General features: G+C 38.5%; 1 protein-coding gene across 1 annotated transcript; it reads right to left on the minus strand.

Moving 5' to 3' along the window:
* Positions 1 to 230: 230 nt before the first annotated feature.
* Positions 231 to 15302, minus strand: dgke (diacylglycerol kinase, epsilon). The gene is made up of 11 exons (XM_042485158.1): positions 14512 to 15302; positions 13669 to 13828; positions 13463 to 13582; positions 13184 to 13327; positions 11262 to 11419; positions 9500 to 9548; positions 9274 to 9387; positions 9024 to 9095; positions 7026 to 7153; positions 6692 to 6803; positions 231 to 3731 (listed from the first exon to the last, which is right to left on the minus strand). Exons 1-11 carry the CDS (start codon positions 14961 to 14963, stop codon positions 3510 to 3512), a joined length of 1731 nt encoding a protein of 576 aa, XP_042341092.1. The 5' UTR covers positions 14964 to 15302; the 3' UTR covers positions 231 to 3509.
* Positions 15303 to 19931: the final 4629 nt, after the last annotated feature.

Below are 19931 nucleotides of genomic sequence, written 5' to 3' on the forward strand. Positions count from 1 at the left end.
AAGTAAAGTCTTTAAGCTTTTTTTAAAAAACAAAAAAATTTAAAAAATATTTTTTTTGACTATAACTCAAGAATCCATGCACTAATTATATCAACAGTTTACACAGATGTCTCATGGAAGAACTTGACAGGTGTGAAAGGCATACAACCACAAGGCTGGGATTGTAGTTTCCCCCCAAATTCATTGAATCATTTATAATATAATTTAATTAAAACACAAAGACAGCTGGCTTATATATGAAAATATTTATGGGAATGACTTCAAATTCAAAAGATCGCTTCTTTACATTCAGTTCAACCAAAATCTGATTTTCTCACCCGTAGTTACAATTTCCACAAAAGCTCTTAACTACCATTTTTATAAACAGCTATGTTTTACATGATTGTTACCAATAAAAGCTGATTCTTTCCCAGACACGGTTATCTGTATTTTCACTGCTGTTTAGTAGAGGCTACATTAGGCTTCCTTCTGGGAAGCCTTGTGTATTGAAGTCAAAGTGAAACTAATTATGTTTTCTACACATTCTTATCAGCCTTAAGGGTTCTCTTATTTTTTCTAGATATTTTACTGCACAAAAGAAAGCATGTTCAAATATATATTAATTAATAAAGAAAGATTTTGGTACGCACAATACAGTGAAATTTGCCTTTTGTCTATATAAATACTGATCTATATCTGCCAAGATTTCACAAACAATAATAAACTGACATGTCTGAATTGGGAACATAATAAAGAAAAAAAAAAACATCACGTTCATGTCCCTCCACCCTTAACAATGAAATAAGTTTTTAGCCACGCTAGCATTTTTTTGAGGTTAAGTAGTTAATATATGCCAGAAAACAAATTTTATGGATGGTCTTAAAAAATGGAGCGATTGCTTTGCTTGTCTTAGATCCTTACCACCAGTGGCGCAAAACATTTCAATGTTGGCACCAAAAAAATGACCATGTCATGTTAATCAAAAGGGTTATTATCCTTTAGACAGCATATCAGGTAGGCTTGGGCGGTATCACGGTATGTTGGAATACATATTTTAATAAAATTTCTTTTATTGCTGACCCCTGCACAGCAGTACATTCAATAGCCTCCGTCAGACTCCAGCCTCAATCTCTGAACTGGGGGTGTACTGACTGACATCTACTGTATGTAATAAACTGACTCATACCAACTTACAAAAATCTCAACTATCCCTTCAAGCTGTTTTGCAAACAACATCTTTATATAGGTCCAACTCTAAATATGTTTAAATATAGCATGTAAGCGTACTTTCCAGCATTCATTTCAAACTTCGGCTGAGGCTGAGAGAAATTCATTCAGTAGTTTTGGTATCAAGAACAACAGTGTTTGACAAGCAAAAATTCAACCTGTGGGTGGTAGGCTTGGGCGGTGTTATAGTATACCAGGATAATGTAGAAATCCCAAAAGTATATCCTTAAATACCATCATAAATACAGGCACTCCTCTTTCTATTAAACAAATTGTATGTAGTGCAAGACTGGTGCAACAAGTAGCTGAGCTGAAAGACACAGCGACACCTAGTAGTAGAGGGAGAAGTTACAGGACTTTGGGGAATAATGGCATGTTTTTTTACATCTAACCCAGTGAATTAAAGATTTATTCTGCCCAAACCGGGGCTGGTGATTGTTAGCAACCGTGACACCACACACTTACACTGTCATGTACTGTACACCCCAGTGAAATTTCAGGAAGGTATGAAATATTACATACCGCCCAAGCCTAGTGGATGGCACTAACTAAATACTCAGGATCAACAAAATCATTAGGATTTACTCTAAAGGCACCATCAAATATCTGTACCAAATTGCATCACAATTCATCCAAAAAGGTTATCGAGGTAATTTGTTCTAAAACAGTGTTCTGAACTAGAGCCATGCTGCTCTCGTGGCTAAAAACCCACCAATAAACCCCCAGCAACATTTAAACTCATTCAGTGCAACACAAGACAAACACAACTCTGGTAAACACAGATGATAAGGTCAAAGGTCAAACAGCTGTCCTCAGGCAAGAGGACATTCACTAAACACATAGAGGGTGATAAAACTATGAGGCTTGGTTACGTGCCAAGGAGGTGCATAATCCAAAAGCATAGGCATCACGCGGCAAAAAAAACCCCATCCCTGTCCAGCCTTTTGAGCAGCATGTTGGCTCCAGACTCATCAGAAACAAACATTCCTCAGACTTCTCTGATATGGCTGTGAGAAACAGGACATTAAATAACTCAATTAATCACAGAAAAACACATGACCTCTAGCACATGTTATGTAAAGTACAGGAAAAATGCAACAAATAAAACTCAGTTAGATCAATGTCATCTAAACACTACAGCACATGCAAGTAACTCTGATGCTATCAATATTAAGTAGAAGACCAACTCTACTTGACCTGTCTGCAGAAAATACTGTCTTTAGTCGGCCAACTGGTGGGGACTATATAACCTACACTCTAAGCAGTGTGAGGGATCTATCAGTGTAAGTGCCAAAACAGTGCAACACAAAGCATGTAAACAGGAGGAGCTGTGTAAAGAAAGAAGGAAAACTAAAGGTTAAATCAGTCCTCAGTTACTTGGCAGTACTTTTAAAATAAACAAATAAACAAGCCTAGCTGTTTGCTGTAGCTTTTAGGAGGAGAGGAGAGTTAAATGTAGTTTCAAAACGGTATCCTGGTACAACACAAAGGTTTGGCGAGCTCCTAGAGACACGGCATCAGAGCGCTCGCTCCATCACACACAATCCAAAGCTTCATCTCTGGCCACAAATGCAAGAGATGCTAAAAAACTATCAACATTGTGATTCCTGAAGGGGATTTTAACAAATACTCTGTGCAGTTTAACAACTCACACCCAGAAAATGTGTTTGCTGTTTGTGCTCTTTCTGAGGTAAAAAAAAAAAAAAAAGAAAAGAAAGGAAAATAAAGCTTTGGATGCTCCCTCAACAGAACCTCCACTTGACAATCTTTCCTGTATTAATACTTCCTCACCTGCTCCTCACTGACTGAGACATGGCTTTGTGGGGTCAATGGAACCTGCGCAACTTGTTAAAAATGGCTCACTGATGCCTGCAGGGCTGCGCTGGGCACTCGGTTATAAATACAGTATCATAAATACACTATAGTTGGCTCTAAATGTCTATGGCACGAGGGATCAGTGCAAACAAACAACAATCTCCCTCAAAAACATTCACCTCCTCCTGACCACCCCTGCCTGTGCAGGAGGAACTGCCTGAGCTCTGGGTCACAATACACGGTGAGATAAAAGACCGAAAACTAACCACAGCAGCCCGTTTCCAAACTAACTCCTGTGAGCTCTCTGAAAACATCTGAAATCGTTACACAGGATCATTATAACACCTTTGCTCATCAATATGATCCGAGGTGTTCAAAGACTTTAAAGGAGTGCCGCTGCAAATGAGGGGTTAACGGAAACTGGGCTGCAGAAAGAAGACAGACACTAAGAGGAGGGGAGCTTCAGATCACATGGTGCTCAGGTTGGGTCATGCACGAGCGGAGGCCGGCCCCGGGGGCCTGGGTGAGTCGTGAGGGGTGGGGCTCTCTGTCTCTGAGGCGCTGGATTCGTCGTCGTCGTCGTCCGTCTGCTCGGCGCTGTGGTACAGCATGAGGGCCTGGGTCTTGTGGGTGATTGTGATGGTGCAGGGACCCTGGGCCCACGGCTCCCCGTCCACCTGCATGGGCATCTTGGAGCTCTTGAGAACCAGCTGGAGAGGGAAAGAGAGTTATGGGATATCCTGTATCGCGTTAATAATGGTGGTAATAATGGAAGTTAGCACCACATCTGGTGCTCACTGACGTTTCTGTTCTGTGTTTTCATGTGGTGAGAGAGGAGAACAACTCTGCTGCTATGACTACGACTAAATAAGAGTTAACGCTGCCTTCACAGCCTCCTCGGCAATATCGTGTTTCCTGTATTTATGAGTTACAGGCACATGAATGGCTATCTTAAAACTTTGAAAACTGAAATTTTGACCTTATTCCTTTCAAGATCATAAGAAGGTGGCAATGAGTAACTCTATAATAAGTTACCTAAAATATTGGCAAGAAATTTGTTAAAATTACAAAAAAATTACCTAAAAATTTGAAAAGAAGAAGAAAAGTGCTAAAAAAAATTCGATTTTTTTCCTATAACATCATTTTAAATACATAGTTATGATAATTATGAACAATTGTTTTTTTGTGTTCATTTTCCAATAATTTTTTCTATCTTTATCTTCTCTTTTTTATGTCATTTTTCTTGCCACCTGTTACAAATTTTTGGGAATTTGCGGGACATTTTTTCCAAGTTGTTCATGCCTTCTATGTTTTCAAAATAAATCAAACTAATTTGCTTGGGTTTCCAGGTTTAAATGCTTGTGAAATGAATCTAAACGCAACACAAGAAAACTGACACTTTTGATGATACCAAAGTTGCAGAGTTGGGACTTTTCGGGGTGGCAGAAATGGCAGAAACCATGGAAACAGTGTCAACTATTGATGGTAAAAAGTTATACAACTATCATTTATTTTTAGTAGTTGTGCATTTTAGTATCTGCCATCTATTAGCTGTAGCAAGCAAGCAAACTTTAAACTATAAAGCATGCCAGGAGTATAATAACACTGATAACGTTAGTTTATAACACGAGTTGGCGACTTGACGTCATAAATACATAAACATGATGGGCAAAAGTCAAAGTTTGGTAAAAAAAAATGGAAACTTTTTTATTAATTCACGTATTAAATATCAATTTTTTTTTTTTTTTTTCACATGTAATGTGTAATATGGTATTATTCTTAACTGCTGTCCATGTAGAGTGAACTAGATAAAATATGAATATATAATATATAACTTATAAACGTTTAAAAAATAAAATAAGATATAAAAATATAAACTGGAAACAGCTACCAACCTCTTGTTTAAAGGCTCGGAGCATTAAAATGCAAGCCATCTTCTTTTCAGCTTCCATGTTGTTCCCATTTTACGACCTCAAAGCTCATGAACACAACAATTCCCCAACGTGTAAACCACAACCTTCCAATATTTCTAATTCTTTTGAGTGTCATCATTCCTAGAAAAGGCTTAAAGGAGCAGTGTGTCAGGTTTATGGAGCTTTAGCGGCATCTAGTGGTGAAGTTTGCAGATTGCAACCAGATCTCGTGTTCATTGCTGAGGAAGTATTTAGCAGGAGCCGCAGAGGTCTCTTCCTCTCCAAAACTATCAGACCCAGTGATTCAAACTGCTAAAAACACTCAATACAGCTGTTTCACATTAACCCCTTGAAACCTGGAGCAACATCATTTTCATTGTGCTGCTATCAGATGCTTTTTCGCGAATATTTTTAACTGCAAAATAATGCAATCAAATTCAATAAATAACGTTCAACATACAATGTAAGAATCAGGACTTTTTTTTTCAAATTTTCTTAGATTTTATGCTAAGAGGGGCAGCTTAAGGTACTATTGGTTGATAGGTGACCATGCTTTTGCCATCAGGGCCCCTCGGCTTTGGAGCGACCTGCCTGAGGAGATAAGGCTACAGAATCAGTGACTTATTTTAAATCACTTCTCAAAACCCATTTTTATAAATTTGCTTTTATGTGATGTTATTATTATATTTATTCTTTATCTTTTAATTTATGTTTTATCCATTTTATTTCCTTTTGTTTGTGAATTGATCGCTTTTATTGTTTCTGTTGTTGTTTTTGGTCTTTTTCTTTGTATTATCTATACTGACATAATGCGTTCTGCATCTTGCATTATTTGTCTTCTGGTTTTAATTTGATCCTAACTCTAACCTTGTTTCTTCTTGCTTGTGTTCAACTGGACTGTTTGGCTTTTCATTGTTGTTTCGCCGTCTAAGTATCCCATTTCAGCTTTTTGCTTTGTTTGTCACAGTACTTTGTAAACTCTGTTTTTAAATTTGCTATAGAAATAAAGTTGTTTTAAGTATAATTAGAATTATTATGTGTTATTATTCATTTGTAATTTATGACTATGTATGTTAATGTTTAGATCTCCAGTGCAAATTGTGATGTTATATGGCACACTTCCTTATGATCAAAAAGTCAATCAAATCATGTAAATATTTTCTTTTTTCATTATTTTTTTTTTCTTTAATGTGTTTATTTTACCTCTTATACATGACTTTTAAATATTATAATTATTATAATTTTCTTCAATTACTTGCACCATGAGGTAGAGGGTGGTTGTGGAGGGTAGGCTTGAGTGAGTAGAGGTAAGTGGACATAATTGAATAATGAACCGGCATCTGTGTATTTCTGTAAAATCAAATTAAACACCAAAAAAAACACCCTGCACATAATTATGCAAAGTATTCAAATAATATTCAAATTGTGTTTTCCTTGTTGTGCTTCCTGTGTTCCTGTGGCAAACACCCACCACTCCCCAAGTGTTTCAGATTAGCATGTAAGGAGCAGAATGAGCTGGTGTACAAACAAGCAGAGGATATGAGCACATGAAAGTAGTGTATGCCTAATCTGATTACTTCAAAATGAGATTCTCGAGAGCTGTGACGAGGCAAATAGCAGCGAAAACAAATTTAACTCCCTCATTGTGTTTCTCCATAACTGCTTATTGAGGTAAACAGGAAGCACTGTGGCAGAGCCACGTGTGTGTGTGTGTGTGTGTGTGTGTGTGTGTGTGTGTGTGCGTGCATGTGCTTCACCCTGACTGTATGGGCCTGTCCCAGCCGTACAGGATTGGCCAGCTTGACCTGGATCTGAGCACAGTGGAAGGAGCCAAACACACCCACCACCTCCAGCAGACCATCATCCAGCCTGCAGGGTGACATGGGAGATCTCACTGCTGAGCACTGCTGGTGCTGCCATGGTAACGCAGAGCACTTCTTATAAACATTTTAGTAAGAACACCATAGCATAAACAATAACTCAGGATGAATTCTGCTCCCTTCTGATGGACATTTGACATTTCTGTGCCATTTATATTAATGACTGTTCAGAGTATTAATGATACGTGCTGTATACTGGTGCAAGTCTTACCGTGTGGGGGGGCACGGTTCATCTCCCATACCGTCCCAGAGTCTGCAGCCTCCTCCCCAGTAGCCGATGTTACAAACTATGATGCCCTCCAGACTGGGCAGAGCCACCCTCTCTCCATCCAACTCCAGCTGGAAAAGGACAGCGGTCGGTTAGCTGAGCTTAGCTTAGCATAAAGACTGGAAAAAAACTTGTGCTTGTATGCCTCCGCAAACCAGTCAAGTTGCAGTCACAGTTTACATCCATGTCCGTCCAGACTCATATGTAGTCAAGACAGTTGACAATGCTTTAAATATGAATGTTGCTGCAAAAAATCAGATTCTAAAACATGAATGCTTTACAAACAGAAGATCTCTACAGTCGGCACAGTTTTAAGATTAGTGTCACCAATTCAGTGTCTGACCAAATGTCTTCCCTTCTATTACTGAGATATGACGCTGAGTAATGTCCAGAAAAGTGTTTTTGAGGAATATTATTGTCATTAAGTTGACCTTTGACCTTTTAGAATATAAAATGTCATTACTAGAATTTATTACTATTACTAATTTACTACTATTATTACATTACTTTATTCTATTAGACAATTTTGTGTAACTTTGTCATAATTAGCATATCAATTGTTGAGGGTTTTTTTGTTTTTTTAAACATGTTTTGTGAGGTTATAGTAACCTTTGAACACCAAATACTAATCGATTCATCATTGAATCCAAGTGGACGTTTATGCCAAATTTGAGGAATTTCCCTTAAGGTGTTTGTGACAGCTCACATTTATGATAATGTGACAGTGGCAAGGCCAAAGTGACGGTTTGTTAATTGTAGAATGTTAAGGTTCACTTGCAGAAAGCTATGAATGTTCCTGAGCTCTAGAACGTAACGGTTCCACAATATTTCTAGCAAGCCACGGATAGAATGGTGTAGTTCTATTAGGTTATTGTTCTAGAATTGTATAGTTCTAAAATGTTAAGGTACAATTGTAAAATGTTAAGTTATGAATGTTTGTTAGTTCTAGAATGTCAGGGTGCTGGAATGTTTCCAACATGCCATGGGTTCTAGAGTGTTACAGGTTCTAGAATGTTATAGGTCTAGAATGTCACAGTTCTTCAATGGTATAGGTTTAGAATTTTACTGTTCTAGAATGTTATTGTTCTAGAAATGTATAGTTTTATAATGTTAAGTTACAGCTGTAGCATGCTGAGCTATGAATGTCTGTTCTAGAATGTTTGGGTTCTGGAATGTTTCTAGCATGCCACGGGTTCTAGAATGTTATAGTTGTTGAATGTCACAGTTCTTTAATGGTATAGGCTTAGAATTGTAGTGTTCTAGAAAATTACTCTTCTATAATTTTATAGCTCTAGAATGTTAGGTTACAGCTGTAGCATGCTGAACTATGAATGTTTGTTAGGTCTAGGATGTTGAGGTTCTGCAATGGTATAGTTCTATAATAAGACTTAGTTCTAGAAAGTTACTGCTCTAGAACGTGATTGTTATATATATATATATATATATTATAGTATGTTATGTTATGTTATGTTATGAATGTTTGTTAGTTTTAGAATGTTAGGGTTCTGGAATGCTTCTAGCATGCCACAGGTCCTGGAGTGTTACAGATTCTAGAATGTCACAGTTCTGCAATGGTATCGTTCTTGAGTTTCAGAATGTTGGGGTTCTAGAATATTTCTACCATGTTTAAAGTTCTAGGGTGATTCTAGAATGTTACCGTTCTCAAGTGGTTTAGTTCTTGAGTGTTGTGGCACAACTAATTGTAGAACATTAAGTTATGAAAGTTATGAGTTCATTTTTTGTCCCTGTATTTTTCAGAATATTCAGAATTCACACGTATAGTGACCGCTTGGTGAGAGCCTCCTGATGTAGAATTTAGGTCCTAAGTTGGTGATTTTAAGACAAAAATATTATAAATAGTGCAGACACTGGATGATTCTGTTTGATTCTCCTTATGAAACGCATATGTGAAGAGTTTGCATGAAACTTCGTCACATGTACCTCAATCCTCTTATCCAGATCCTTACATTCCTGCACTAAACAATCTTTGGTGCCATACAGGAAATACACAGCCTGTGGAAAAAAGAGAATAGTAGGCATCAATATGAAACACTTTGTTTATCTGATGCTTCAGACGTGAGGAAGCCAGCATATTCACAGGAAATGTCTTTGTGTCAATATGCATATTCAAATTCAGTAAATATTTGCACATGCTTTATGTATTCAAATGAAGCCTTTCAAACTCTCTGACCTTGTTGATGATGCGGCTGGAGAAGAAGGAGGGTGTTTTCTCGCGGTGTGTGTGGAAGTTGAGCGCCATCAGAGCATCAGGCCCCACAGAGAAGTAGTTGTTCATGGACAGGACCTGAGGAGGACGTGCAGTGTGTGTGTTACATGTGCAGCAGAGTGTGTCGGTGAACCTGAATCCAAACATATCTGCAAGTAGTGATCAGACTGCAAAATGATCAGAAACTCACCTTTGGTTTACGGAAGTAGAGGCCCTTTGAAGCCACCTGCACTTTCCATCTGAAAATGGTTATGTTGGAAATAAGCAGAAGCAAAAGAAACACAGACAGGGCCAGAGTTAGATTTTAGAAATAAACATGGACATGAATACAATCCTGGTGGAAAAATACTGTATTGTTAAATTAATCATTTATTTGAATCAATGTACAATTGTAGAATGTTAGGTCATTAATGTTAGTACGAGAATGTTAGGTTTCTGGAGTGTTACAGGTTGTAGAAAAGTATACTTATAGAATGGTTCTGCAATGGTATATAGTTCTAGAATGTTTTATTTCTAGAGTGAAAATGTACATTTGTTGTTAAGTCATTAATATTAGTTCTAGAATGTTAGAGTTCTAGAATGTTATCCTTCTTGAATTCATAGTTCTAGAATGTTATTGTACTATTGTAGAATGTGTTTGCTCTACAATGTTGCGGTTCTAGAATGTTATTTTTCTAGAATTCATAGTTCTAGAATGCTAAGGTACTATTGTAGAATGTTAGGTTTCTGGAGTGTTTCTAGCATGCCGCATGTTCAGGTTGTAGAAAGGTATAACTCTAGACTGTCATGGTTCTGCAGTGGTATATAGTTCTATAATGTTAAAATTCTAGAATGATAATGTACAATTGTAGAAAGTTAAGAAATTAACTTTAGTTCCCTCTAAAATTCATAGTTCTAGAATGTTATGGTGCTATTGTAGAATGGTAAGTCATTGATGTAAGTTCTAGAATGGTTTCCCTCTAGAATTCATAGTTCTAGAATGTTATGGTACAATTGTAGAATGGTAAGTCATTGATGTTAGTTCTAGAATGTTAGGGTTCTGGAATGTTTCTCAAATGCCACACGTAGAGTGTTACAGGTTGTAGAAAAGTATAATTCTTGAATGTCATGGTTCTGCAGTGGTATAGTACTAGAATGTTCTTGAATATTAATGTGTAATTGTAGAATGTGTTAGCTCTACAATGTTAGGGTTCTCGGGTGTTATTCTTCTATAATTCATAGTTCTAGAATGTTTAGGTACTATTGTAGAATGTTATGTTATGAGTTTTTGTATGTTCTAGAATGTCTGAATTCTGGAATGTTTCTCACATTCTAGAGTATTACTATTCTAGAATGTTATAGAGCTAGAATTTCATTCTAGAATGTTATGGTACTATTGTAGAATGTTATGCATGGTTGTCAGTTCTGGAATGTTGGGTTCTGGGATCTTTTTAGCATTCTAGAGTGTTATAGAATGTTACAGTTCTATAATATTAACGTACAATTGTAGAATGGTAAGTCATGATGTTAGTTCTAGAATGTTAGGGTTCTGGAATGTTTCTCAAATGCCACACGCTCTAGAGTATTACAGGTTGTAAAAAGGAATGATTCTCGAATGTCAAGGTTTGGCAGTGGTATTGTACTAGAATGTTATAGTTCTTGAATATTAATGTACAATTGTAGAATGTGTTAGATTTCTAATGTTAGGGTTCTAGAATTCATAGTTAAGTTATGAATGTTTGGGTTCTGGAATGTTTCTAGCACTTCATACACTCTAGAGTGTTACAGGTTGTAGAAAGCTATAACTCTAGAATGCCATGGTGTTGCAATGTCATAGTTCTAGAATGTTAATGTAGAAGATCTTTCAATGCTTCAAGACAGAGGAACTTGTTACTGGTACGACTTAAAATAAAACAAAAAGCTGATGCATTGTTTTCATACTGTGGAACACAAGGTTAGTATTTCTGTCCCACCTGTCCATTTTGACCACCTCAGCATCCAGGATGTTACGGAGAACCTGTTCCACCGGGATCTCTCCAGCATATCCAGCACCCCAGCCTAAAGTGTTAGAGAGGTCATTTCCTGTCCCCAGGGGCAGGATGGTCACCCTTGGCATGAACTGGTCTTGGCCCTAATGGAGGAAAATTGAAGAGCAGCAGCTATGTCATTAAAGAAGTATTGCACTGCCGGAAGACGGCCTGTGAATAAAACTAGGCTTTCTCTGCTCAAGAGGTAGAAAACAACTACCAGGATGCACTGCGCCAGCCAGCAAGAAACGATTTCATATAACAGTTAAATGGTAAGCTAAAACATCTTTCCGAAAACATTTGAGGTGAGAAATAGACAACTCAGTAACAGAATCTTGATTAACATTTGATCAGAGATGCCTAGTTTTACCATTTGATCAGATTGCTGTTCAATTTGAGAGACAGAGAGAAGAGGGGCGTCTGTCTCTTGATCTGCTTCTATACTCTTTCTGTCCATGATGGTGGAGGGCATTACATGAATGCAACAGTACAGCCATGATGCATTTTGCATCACTTTGCAGCATCTGGCAGAGTTTCAACTGAGGCGTTGGGGGGGGGTCTATCTTTCAATTTTATCTATAAAGCCCAATATCACAAATCACAACTAGCCTCAGAGGGCTTTACAACATATGACATCCCTCTGTCCTTTGACCCTAACAGCAGATACGGACCCCCCCCAAAAAAACCCTTGGACAGAGAAAAAAGTGGCAAACAGAGGGATTAACTAGGCAGGTTGCCATCACAGATTTGTGCAAAACTTAAGCGATATTTACAAAATGTCAATAAAACACAATTGCGGGATGACTGCGTTCCGCTGAGTGTTCTGTGACTTCTCCTCTGGTGATAACATTCCAACAAGCATGGTGATGGATGCTCAAACATCAGCAGCTTTATTTCTATTGCAGCCACCTCACTAGCCGTCATTATTTACAATCGAAGGCCACGTAGGCGTGTTATGGATCCATAATTTAAAGGCAAGCGCCTTATACATGGGAGCGACCACGAATGAGGGATTTCTGGGAGGTGATAGTCCACGATTTCACAGAGGAATTGTGGATTCCTCTGTGAAATCTTATAGGAGCTATAAGAGGTGCAATAACACCTCTTATAGCTCCTGCTGCATCATGAGGGAGCCAGTTCATACTGACAAGCACATAGACATCCCAGCTGGCAGGAAACATTCCCACAACTGGCTACCATTATCTACAAGTTGCAATAATGTTTTAAAGAAAACATTTTAATCTAACATTCAAAGAATGTTTTAAGGATGTTTATCATTTCAAATAATTTTCCTGTAAGGTTAAATGCTGACTAAGACGTAGCCTTTGAACTGCAACATTTTGAGGATGTTTTGGTGATGTTGAGAGGTGACAGATCATAGAATGTTTATTTATTCAGAAAAGGTTCCCACAATGTTACATAAGAGCAAAGGAAGAACATTTTTAAAGCAACATTCAGAACATGTTATTGAGGCCTGAGATTACAGACATTTTTTTAAAATTAAAGTGTAATGTAATGTGATGTGTTAACAAAAAAAAAAAAAAAACACGTTGGTCTAACTTTAACAAGAATATTCCGGGAACTAAAAGAAAGCTTGCTGCTGAAAACATTACTAAAACATTGCATTGGTTGCATTGTATCATTCTCAGAATGTTTTTAAGACCAAAAATTGCAGGATGGCCATAGCACCATGTGACCTATAAAAGCTAAAGTAAAAAGAAAGTTTTTCCAATCGCCTGAAATACCGCAATAACACTTTTAGGAAATTGATGTGTTTCCAATAAGCATATTTTATATTCACAATTTCAATTTGCACAATTTGAGGGTTAAAAAAAACCCTCTCTCACAGCTCAGAGACAGTCTTGTACCTTCAGCTTCATGGTATCGATGGCATCCAGCACCCAGCCCACTGTGCCATCGCCCCCACACACCAGCACCTGCACACTGCCAGGGGGCAGCAGGGTGCACAGCTGCAGGGCTTTGGAGGGGGTCAGCTCAGACAGGTCGAACACCTGGAGGAGAGACGTTTGAGTCACGCGTTGTGCAGAATTTGAAATCTTAACTCATCACCAGGCTGTGAAAACAAGAAGACATTTAACTGAGGAGTGATTCAGTCTGAGACACATTAAGCAAAGCTCCAGCCTGACCTGCACAGGATTCAGAAGGGTGCGAAATTCTCCCAGCAGAGCCTCCCCCATGTTGTTCCCACTGCGTGTGTTAGCCAAGACCAACACTGGAGTCCAGCCGCTGCCACACGAAGAAGCCAGCTACACAAACACACCAACAACATTACTCCAAACAGCTCTGGGACGCAACAAAACTCCCACAAACCACCCTGTCATATCTGCAGCACCTTGCTGTACTCATCAGGGTGCCTGCGGCGCAGCTTGTTGACGCGGTAGAGGTAGTGAGGAGGGATGATGAGGCTGTGGAACTCGCCCAGCTCACACCAGTCTGCGTCCTTCAGGCTGTCCATGCAGTCGTCGTGCACTGTGGTCTGACACCACACACACCTGAGGGCACAGGGACACACACATAGAAAAGCAAGAAGATACACCTCTGAAGACCTCTGTGGCCGTCACTATTAGGATGAGCAGATTTTTCTGACAATATGAGAAGAGAAACATGAGTTTTGGAACTGGGGTTGTATGGGGCACTTAGCTATATACCAATATTATATTACCAGTGGTGGGGGAAGTATTCTGATCCTTTACTGCAGTAAAAGTCCTAAAATAATACTGTAAAAATACTCTGGTTCAAGTAAAAGTTCTGCATTTAAAATATGCTTTTAAAGGCCTTTCACGGACATTTAAACTTTTGAAGCCTGAGCAAATTTATGCCATTTTCAAAAAATGTAATAATACATTTTTGGGGGAAAATATCCTAAAAAACTATACACATAATTAGAAAGTCTTTATATTTATATATCAAAAAAGGGATAATGTCCATAAAAAAAAGAAAAAGATTTTTCTTTTTTTTTAATTTCTCTTCTTTTTTTGCTTATTTTCATGATAATGTCTTTCTAAGTTGCTCCTCTTCTCCCCATGTTTCTGGAAGCCAACTTCCTCGGGTTTCAAATGGTTAAGCCACCTCAGTGTGTGGGTAATCGTCTATTTGAGGCTTTTTATGGGTGCATGAAGAGCAGAAACCACATCTTTACGCGCACACACTCACACACAACTGCACCTGTAGCTACCTGTAGTCGCAGAGCTTAGGCTGGGTCCCACACTGCTGTTTGCACACCGCACAGTAGCTGGCGAGGGGGACGTTCCCGCGGACCCAGCGGTGCACCATGACTCCTTGGGGGCTGCAGGGGGCCATGATCTCCTTGCAGGGCAGGCTGCGGTCGGCCCGGCGTAGGCACAGCTCGTCGGCGCACACGCCGCAGCAGTCGCAGAAAGCCCCCTGCAGGATGTGCTGGGAGCACACGCAGCAGTAGGTGGGCTTGTTGAACAGGTCGGTGTAGTGCCAGCCGTGCTTGCTCTTGCGGAAGAAATCCTTCATGTGCGTTTTCCGCTTGGAGCGCTGGGCGCTGCACCACAGGGTGATGATGACCGGCACGATGACGGCCACGGAGGTCCAGAACAGCAGCGTCCACTCCTCCCGGGAGCCGCAGTCCTCCTGCGCCTCGTCCCCCTGCTCGTACATCGCTGCTGGTCGGAGCTGATGATGCTAGTGAGCGGAGAGCAGGGAGGAGCACAGCTGCTTTAACAACACCGAGTGGAGACAGCACGCACGCGACCTCTTCCCCGCAACACTCATGTTCGCACACACCGACAGGACTCTGGCACTAATTTCTGCTTCAATCTGATCATTTTTCTCAAGAAGGAGCTCTAAACAACAACACAGCGATGTGACGTCGGGCCAATGAGCTACCTCGCTTCCTTAGCTTCACCAGAGAGTACAGAAACGCCAAGAGAACTCGATGCAGTATCAGCGCATGCGCACAAGAGTATGCCCTCCTAGTGCCTGGTGGTTCCCCAACTACTTTCTAAGAAATGAAATCCTAGAAATTACCTAAAATTTGAGAAACCTGCGAAAATCCTAGAAACATCCTAAAATCCCAGAAACGTCCTAAAATCTCAGAAATGTCCTAAAATCCCAGAAATGTCCTAAAATCCTAGATAAGTCCTTAAAATTCAAGAAATGTCCTAAAATCCAAGAAATGTGCTGAAATCTTAGAAACACCCCAAAATATGAAAATGCCCTAAATTACAAGAAACATCGCCTACAATGGGTCACTGACACTGAAGCGAATATGGAAACTCACACAGGCTCCATCTCACCCTCCGATCATCTCTGATTCTGAGCGCCTGACTGCCGCTCCAAGGCGCGCAAGCGCATGCGCTCTGCGCTGCACCGTGAGCTCATGGCGTGTTAGATAATCACACAGAGTGAACAAAGGCGTTATGTGTAGCAGGTATTAATGAAAACAACATATTAGTAAAGTGCATGGGATGGATCTAAGTGTTCAGGATCATACAGATGCATGCGCAGTACACAGCAGGCAGCGGGAAGCGGAAACGGAAACAATGACGCACGATGACGTCTTCCCTCGGACGTCACTGGCAGTGCTCCATACAGAGGGCGAAAAAACAAAAACCCAGAGACACTTTTTCATTTATTTTGGCACTGTGACCACATTAGGCTTATGAAAGCACTTGAACAGATTCATTATTGATAATATATCATGTATCATATTAATCTGATTATAATCTATGTGTAGAAAGTGTTTTGTTTGTTTTTCATAAAGGTAACAGTAGAATCCAAGAATTCCCCCCAGCAAAATCTCATATACACAAATCCAAATTTAGTCAGTCTAAACCCTCTTTTTCTTTAATGTTGTACCCATACATCCCTTTTGTGCAAGAAAGAGGGGAAAAAATCCAGTCATAGAAAAAAGAAGAAAAAAAAGATTAAAAACATGGTACAGTCATTAGGTAATACAAACACAAGCCCTTTTTAATCCTTGTTTGGAAGTAATAAAAATAATAGCAAAAATACTAGGGTAATAACTTTATTAATAGCACTTTTCAAGCTTAAGCACAAATTGCTTCCCATGGACTGATAAATGAGATAGGTGCATAAACAGGAATGATGCAGGTGCATATTTTAACCCAAAATTTGCTCTTTGATCGCTACTAACCCCATGACCACCTTCACAACCACTCTGTACAATTCTTAATATATTACCTTTCAAGGTCCAATGATAGATAGATAGATAGATAGATAGATAGATGGATAGATAGAATTTTTATCGACACAAAAAATCCAAACTGGATCAATATCAAAATTGGACCTGTACTCATGCACATTTTGCACACCGCTTTGATGTCAGAACTTTTTAATACATAGACACTAACTACTATCCCCAACAGTGCATCAGCTATATTTCTTTTTGTGTAAAAACAAGTGATGAGATATCCCCTTTCCCAGAATTACTAATTCATGAAAACAGATCATGTTCTCTTCTCTGGACTGTCATTAATAAGCACCAAAATCTTCCCCTTATGGCAAAAACAACCTCTTATAACTGGAACTTAAAGCATAGATAAATAAATACAATTATGTTAAATGTATAGCTGTGCCCCAATTCAGGGTCTGTATCCTTCGGATGACGCAGCCTACATGGTCTACGGAGGCGAGTCCTTGGAAAGCACCTCCTAGGGCTCCATGTATGGAGATATTGACTGGGGGAAAATTTGGTTAATTGGGGATAAATTTTGTTTAAAAGAAAAAGACACTCCAAACCCAGCTTTGATCACTTCCTAAATGAACTGAAGCAACATTATATCACTATTAATGGACTTAAAAGCAAGAAGGCTCTGAAAACTGGCTCCATGGAAAAATACTTAAAAGCTTGATGAATGCATATATGTTATCATGCATGCATTCTTTTTTGTTTGTTTGTTGTTTTCTTTTTCTTTCTTTCTTTTCTCTTCTCTCTGTATTGTGTTTTTTTCCTTCTTCTTCTCTCTATAAACCCATGGCTGTAACAATGGTTATTATGTATGCTGTAAATTGTTAACAAGAAAAAAAAACTCTGAGGGCCACATCAAATGGGGCGGTCTAGCCTTCGGAGGATTTCCTGGTTGCCTCCCCAGATGTTCCCGCCCTTACCCCCATGACAGTTGATTTCTGCTGTCAAGACTCCAGAGAGAGAGAGAGAGAGATGTTATATGTACAACTTTATGCATGATGTTGACTTATGATGGATTTTAATATAATGTGTTTTGATGTAGAGATGAATTTTGATATAAAGAATCTTGATGTAATGTTTTTATCAGTTGAGATATGTTTGATGTTTTGTACTATGGTCTGGACATCACTGTTTTTCTTTTTCTATGTGTTTTCAATGTAATTTATTTAACCCTCTGTGGCACTGTGTTGCCTTCAGGTAACACACCCATTTTTGGCCTTTTAAACTCATACAATACATCCTCAATTGATAAATTGTTTACATTAAGTGTGCTGAAATATACTTACATTCTTTCAGTGGGCTGTTCCATAGTGGTACCATGTTGTCTGATGGTAACATTCAGACAAACAAACTCATGAAAATAGTGAATTTTTAATGTTTTCCAGTTTCAAATTGCATTTTAAAGTTAAAGGTTTCTGTTGATTGATTGCTAGATTGATTGAAGTTTGTTTTGAACAAAAAAAGTAAAAGAAAAAAAAGAATGCAACAACAAATGATAAAAAGTGATCCATGTTCAAACAGGAGTGGGAAGAAGTCGAAATTTATCTAATCCCACTCCTTCTCCTATACTAATGATTTACAAATCTATCATGTCTATCCTGCTTCCCCAAAATTGCTAACACTAATAGTAATATTAATCATCATCATAATAATAGCAATATAAATAATCACAAAACAAAACAACAGTAACAACAACAACAATAATAATAACAATGATTGTACAAATGTACACCTACTGTATATACATGTACATCAATAAAAAAGCACAATGAAAAAATGACAAAACAATAACAAAACAATAACAAACATAACGATCGGAATAGGACCAGCTAATAATGTACATAAATAAATAGAAAAATATATAAATAGAAAAATAAAAAATAAGTAAGAGTATCTTGTGAACTAGTGACTGTCACACCCCAATTTCATCCCTGTGTCCCGTGAAAACATATTCTTTATATTTTGCTGTTTTATGTTTGGACATTTTTTTAACTCCTCACCCATACCATTCCACAGTCTGACCCCACAGAATGAAATGCAAAATCTTTTTCTGTTTGTGCGCATTCTGTTGATTTTGAAGTTATGTTTCCCTCTTAATTGATAACTCCCCTCTCTATCCCTAAACATTTTTGTATCTTTTGTGGTAGAAGGTTATTTTTAGCTTTGTACATAATTTTTGCTGTTTGGAATTTCACTATGTTGGTAAGTTTTAATAATTTTGACTGCAAGAAGAGTGAGTGACTATGATCCAGATAACCAACATTATTAATAACCCGCATTGCCTTGTTTTGAAGAATAGTCAGTGAATTGACTGAACTCATGTAGTTATTGACCCAGATCTCTACACAGTAATTGAAATATGGTAAGACAATGGAACAGAATAGGATGCGGAGTGATTTATTATCCAGAACATGTTTTGATTTGTTTAAAACTGAAATGCTTCTTGGTAGCTTGGTCTGTATATGTTTGATGTGTGTTCTCCAACTGATTTTCTTGTCTATTATTACCCCAAGAAATTTATTTTCCTTAACCCTTTCTGTCTGCACCCCATCTATCTGTATTTGTACCTGTACATTAATTCTGCAGTTACCAAATAACATTTTGTTTTTATTTAAGTTTAGTGATAATTTATTTGTGTCAAACCATATTTTCAGTAGCTTCTTTAAATCCTCCTCAGAACAGAAAATATTCATGTCATCAGCAAACAACACCAATTTCAATACCTGTGACACCCTACAAATATAATTAATATACATAATAAATAGTTTAGGGCCCAACACTGACCCTGGGGGGACACCACAAACAATGTCCAAATATCTTGAATGTTTTCCATACTACAGTACAGTACTTTATTAAATTTTTAAAAATTTAAACAATAACCCTATGTCTATGATGACGGCAGTGCATGTAGATGCAGCAGCCAGCAGCTCTTCAAATTCTTGTTACTTTTTGCTATATTTTTCTATTTTTTCAACTCTGTGGCCCCTTCAGCTGAAGCCCAACTTTTTTATGATAGAGAAGCACTTGTCAACTTCGGGAAAAGTTGTGTGGGGTTTGGACTGAATGCACCATTCTCATCCCCACTAAAGGCAGCAGCCAGTCAAACCAGAGGGGAGAAACGAAATCAATCAGGGCGAGGCTAAACAGAGTTAGAGCGAGAGCTTCCTCTCTACCAAGCCTTCTTCTGGCCAATGTCAAGTTTCAGGAGAATGAAGTGGATGAGATGTGATTGAGGCTCACTCAGCAACGGGATCTCAGAGACTGCTCTGCACACATCTTCACAGAGACATGGTTAACCCCGAACATCCCGTGTCATGCTTATGCACTGGATGGGTGGACCTTGTTCAGAGCCGTAAGGACACAAGACTCTGATGTAAATTCAAAAAATGCACTGCAGGAATTGAATGATGCCATCA

Source organism: Plectropomus leopardus, chromosome 4 (assembly GCF_008729295.1).
Source record: "Plectropomus leopardus isolate mb chromosome 4, YSFRI_Pleo_2.0, whole genome shotgun sequence".
Lineage (NCBI taxonomy): Eukaryota > Metazoa > Chordata > Actinopteri > Perciformes > Serranidae > Plectropomus > Plectropomus leopardus.

Bases quoted from the DNA above. Each gene is read 5' to 3' on its own strand.
- dgke (XM_042485158.1), bottom strand. From the start codon at position 14,963: ATGTACGAGCAGGGGGACGAGGCGCAGGAGGACTGCGGCTCCCGGGAG. The intron at 13,829-14,511 runs GTAGCTACAGGT...CTGTGCCCTCAG, and splicing joins CCTAAGCTCTGCGACTACAG to GTGTGTGTGGTGTCAGACCA. The intron at 13,328-13,462 runs GTCAGGCTGGAG...TCTCTCCTCCAG, and splicing joins CCCTTCTGAATCCTGTGCAG to GTGTTCGACCTGTCTGAGCT.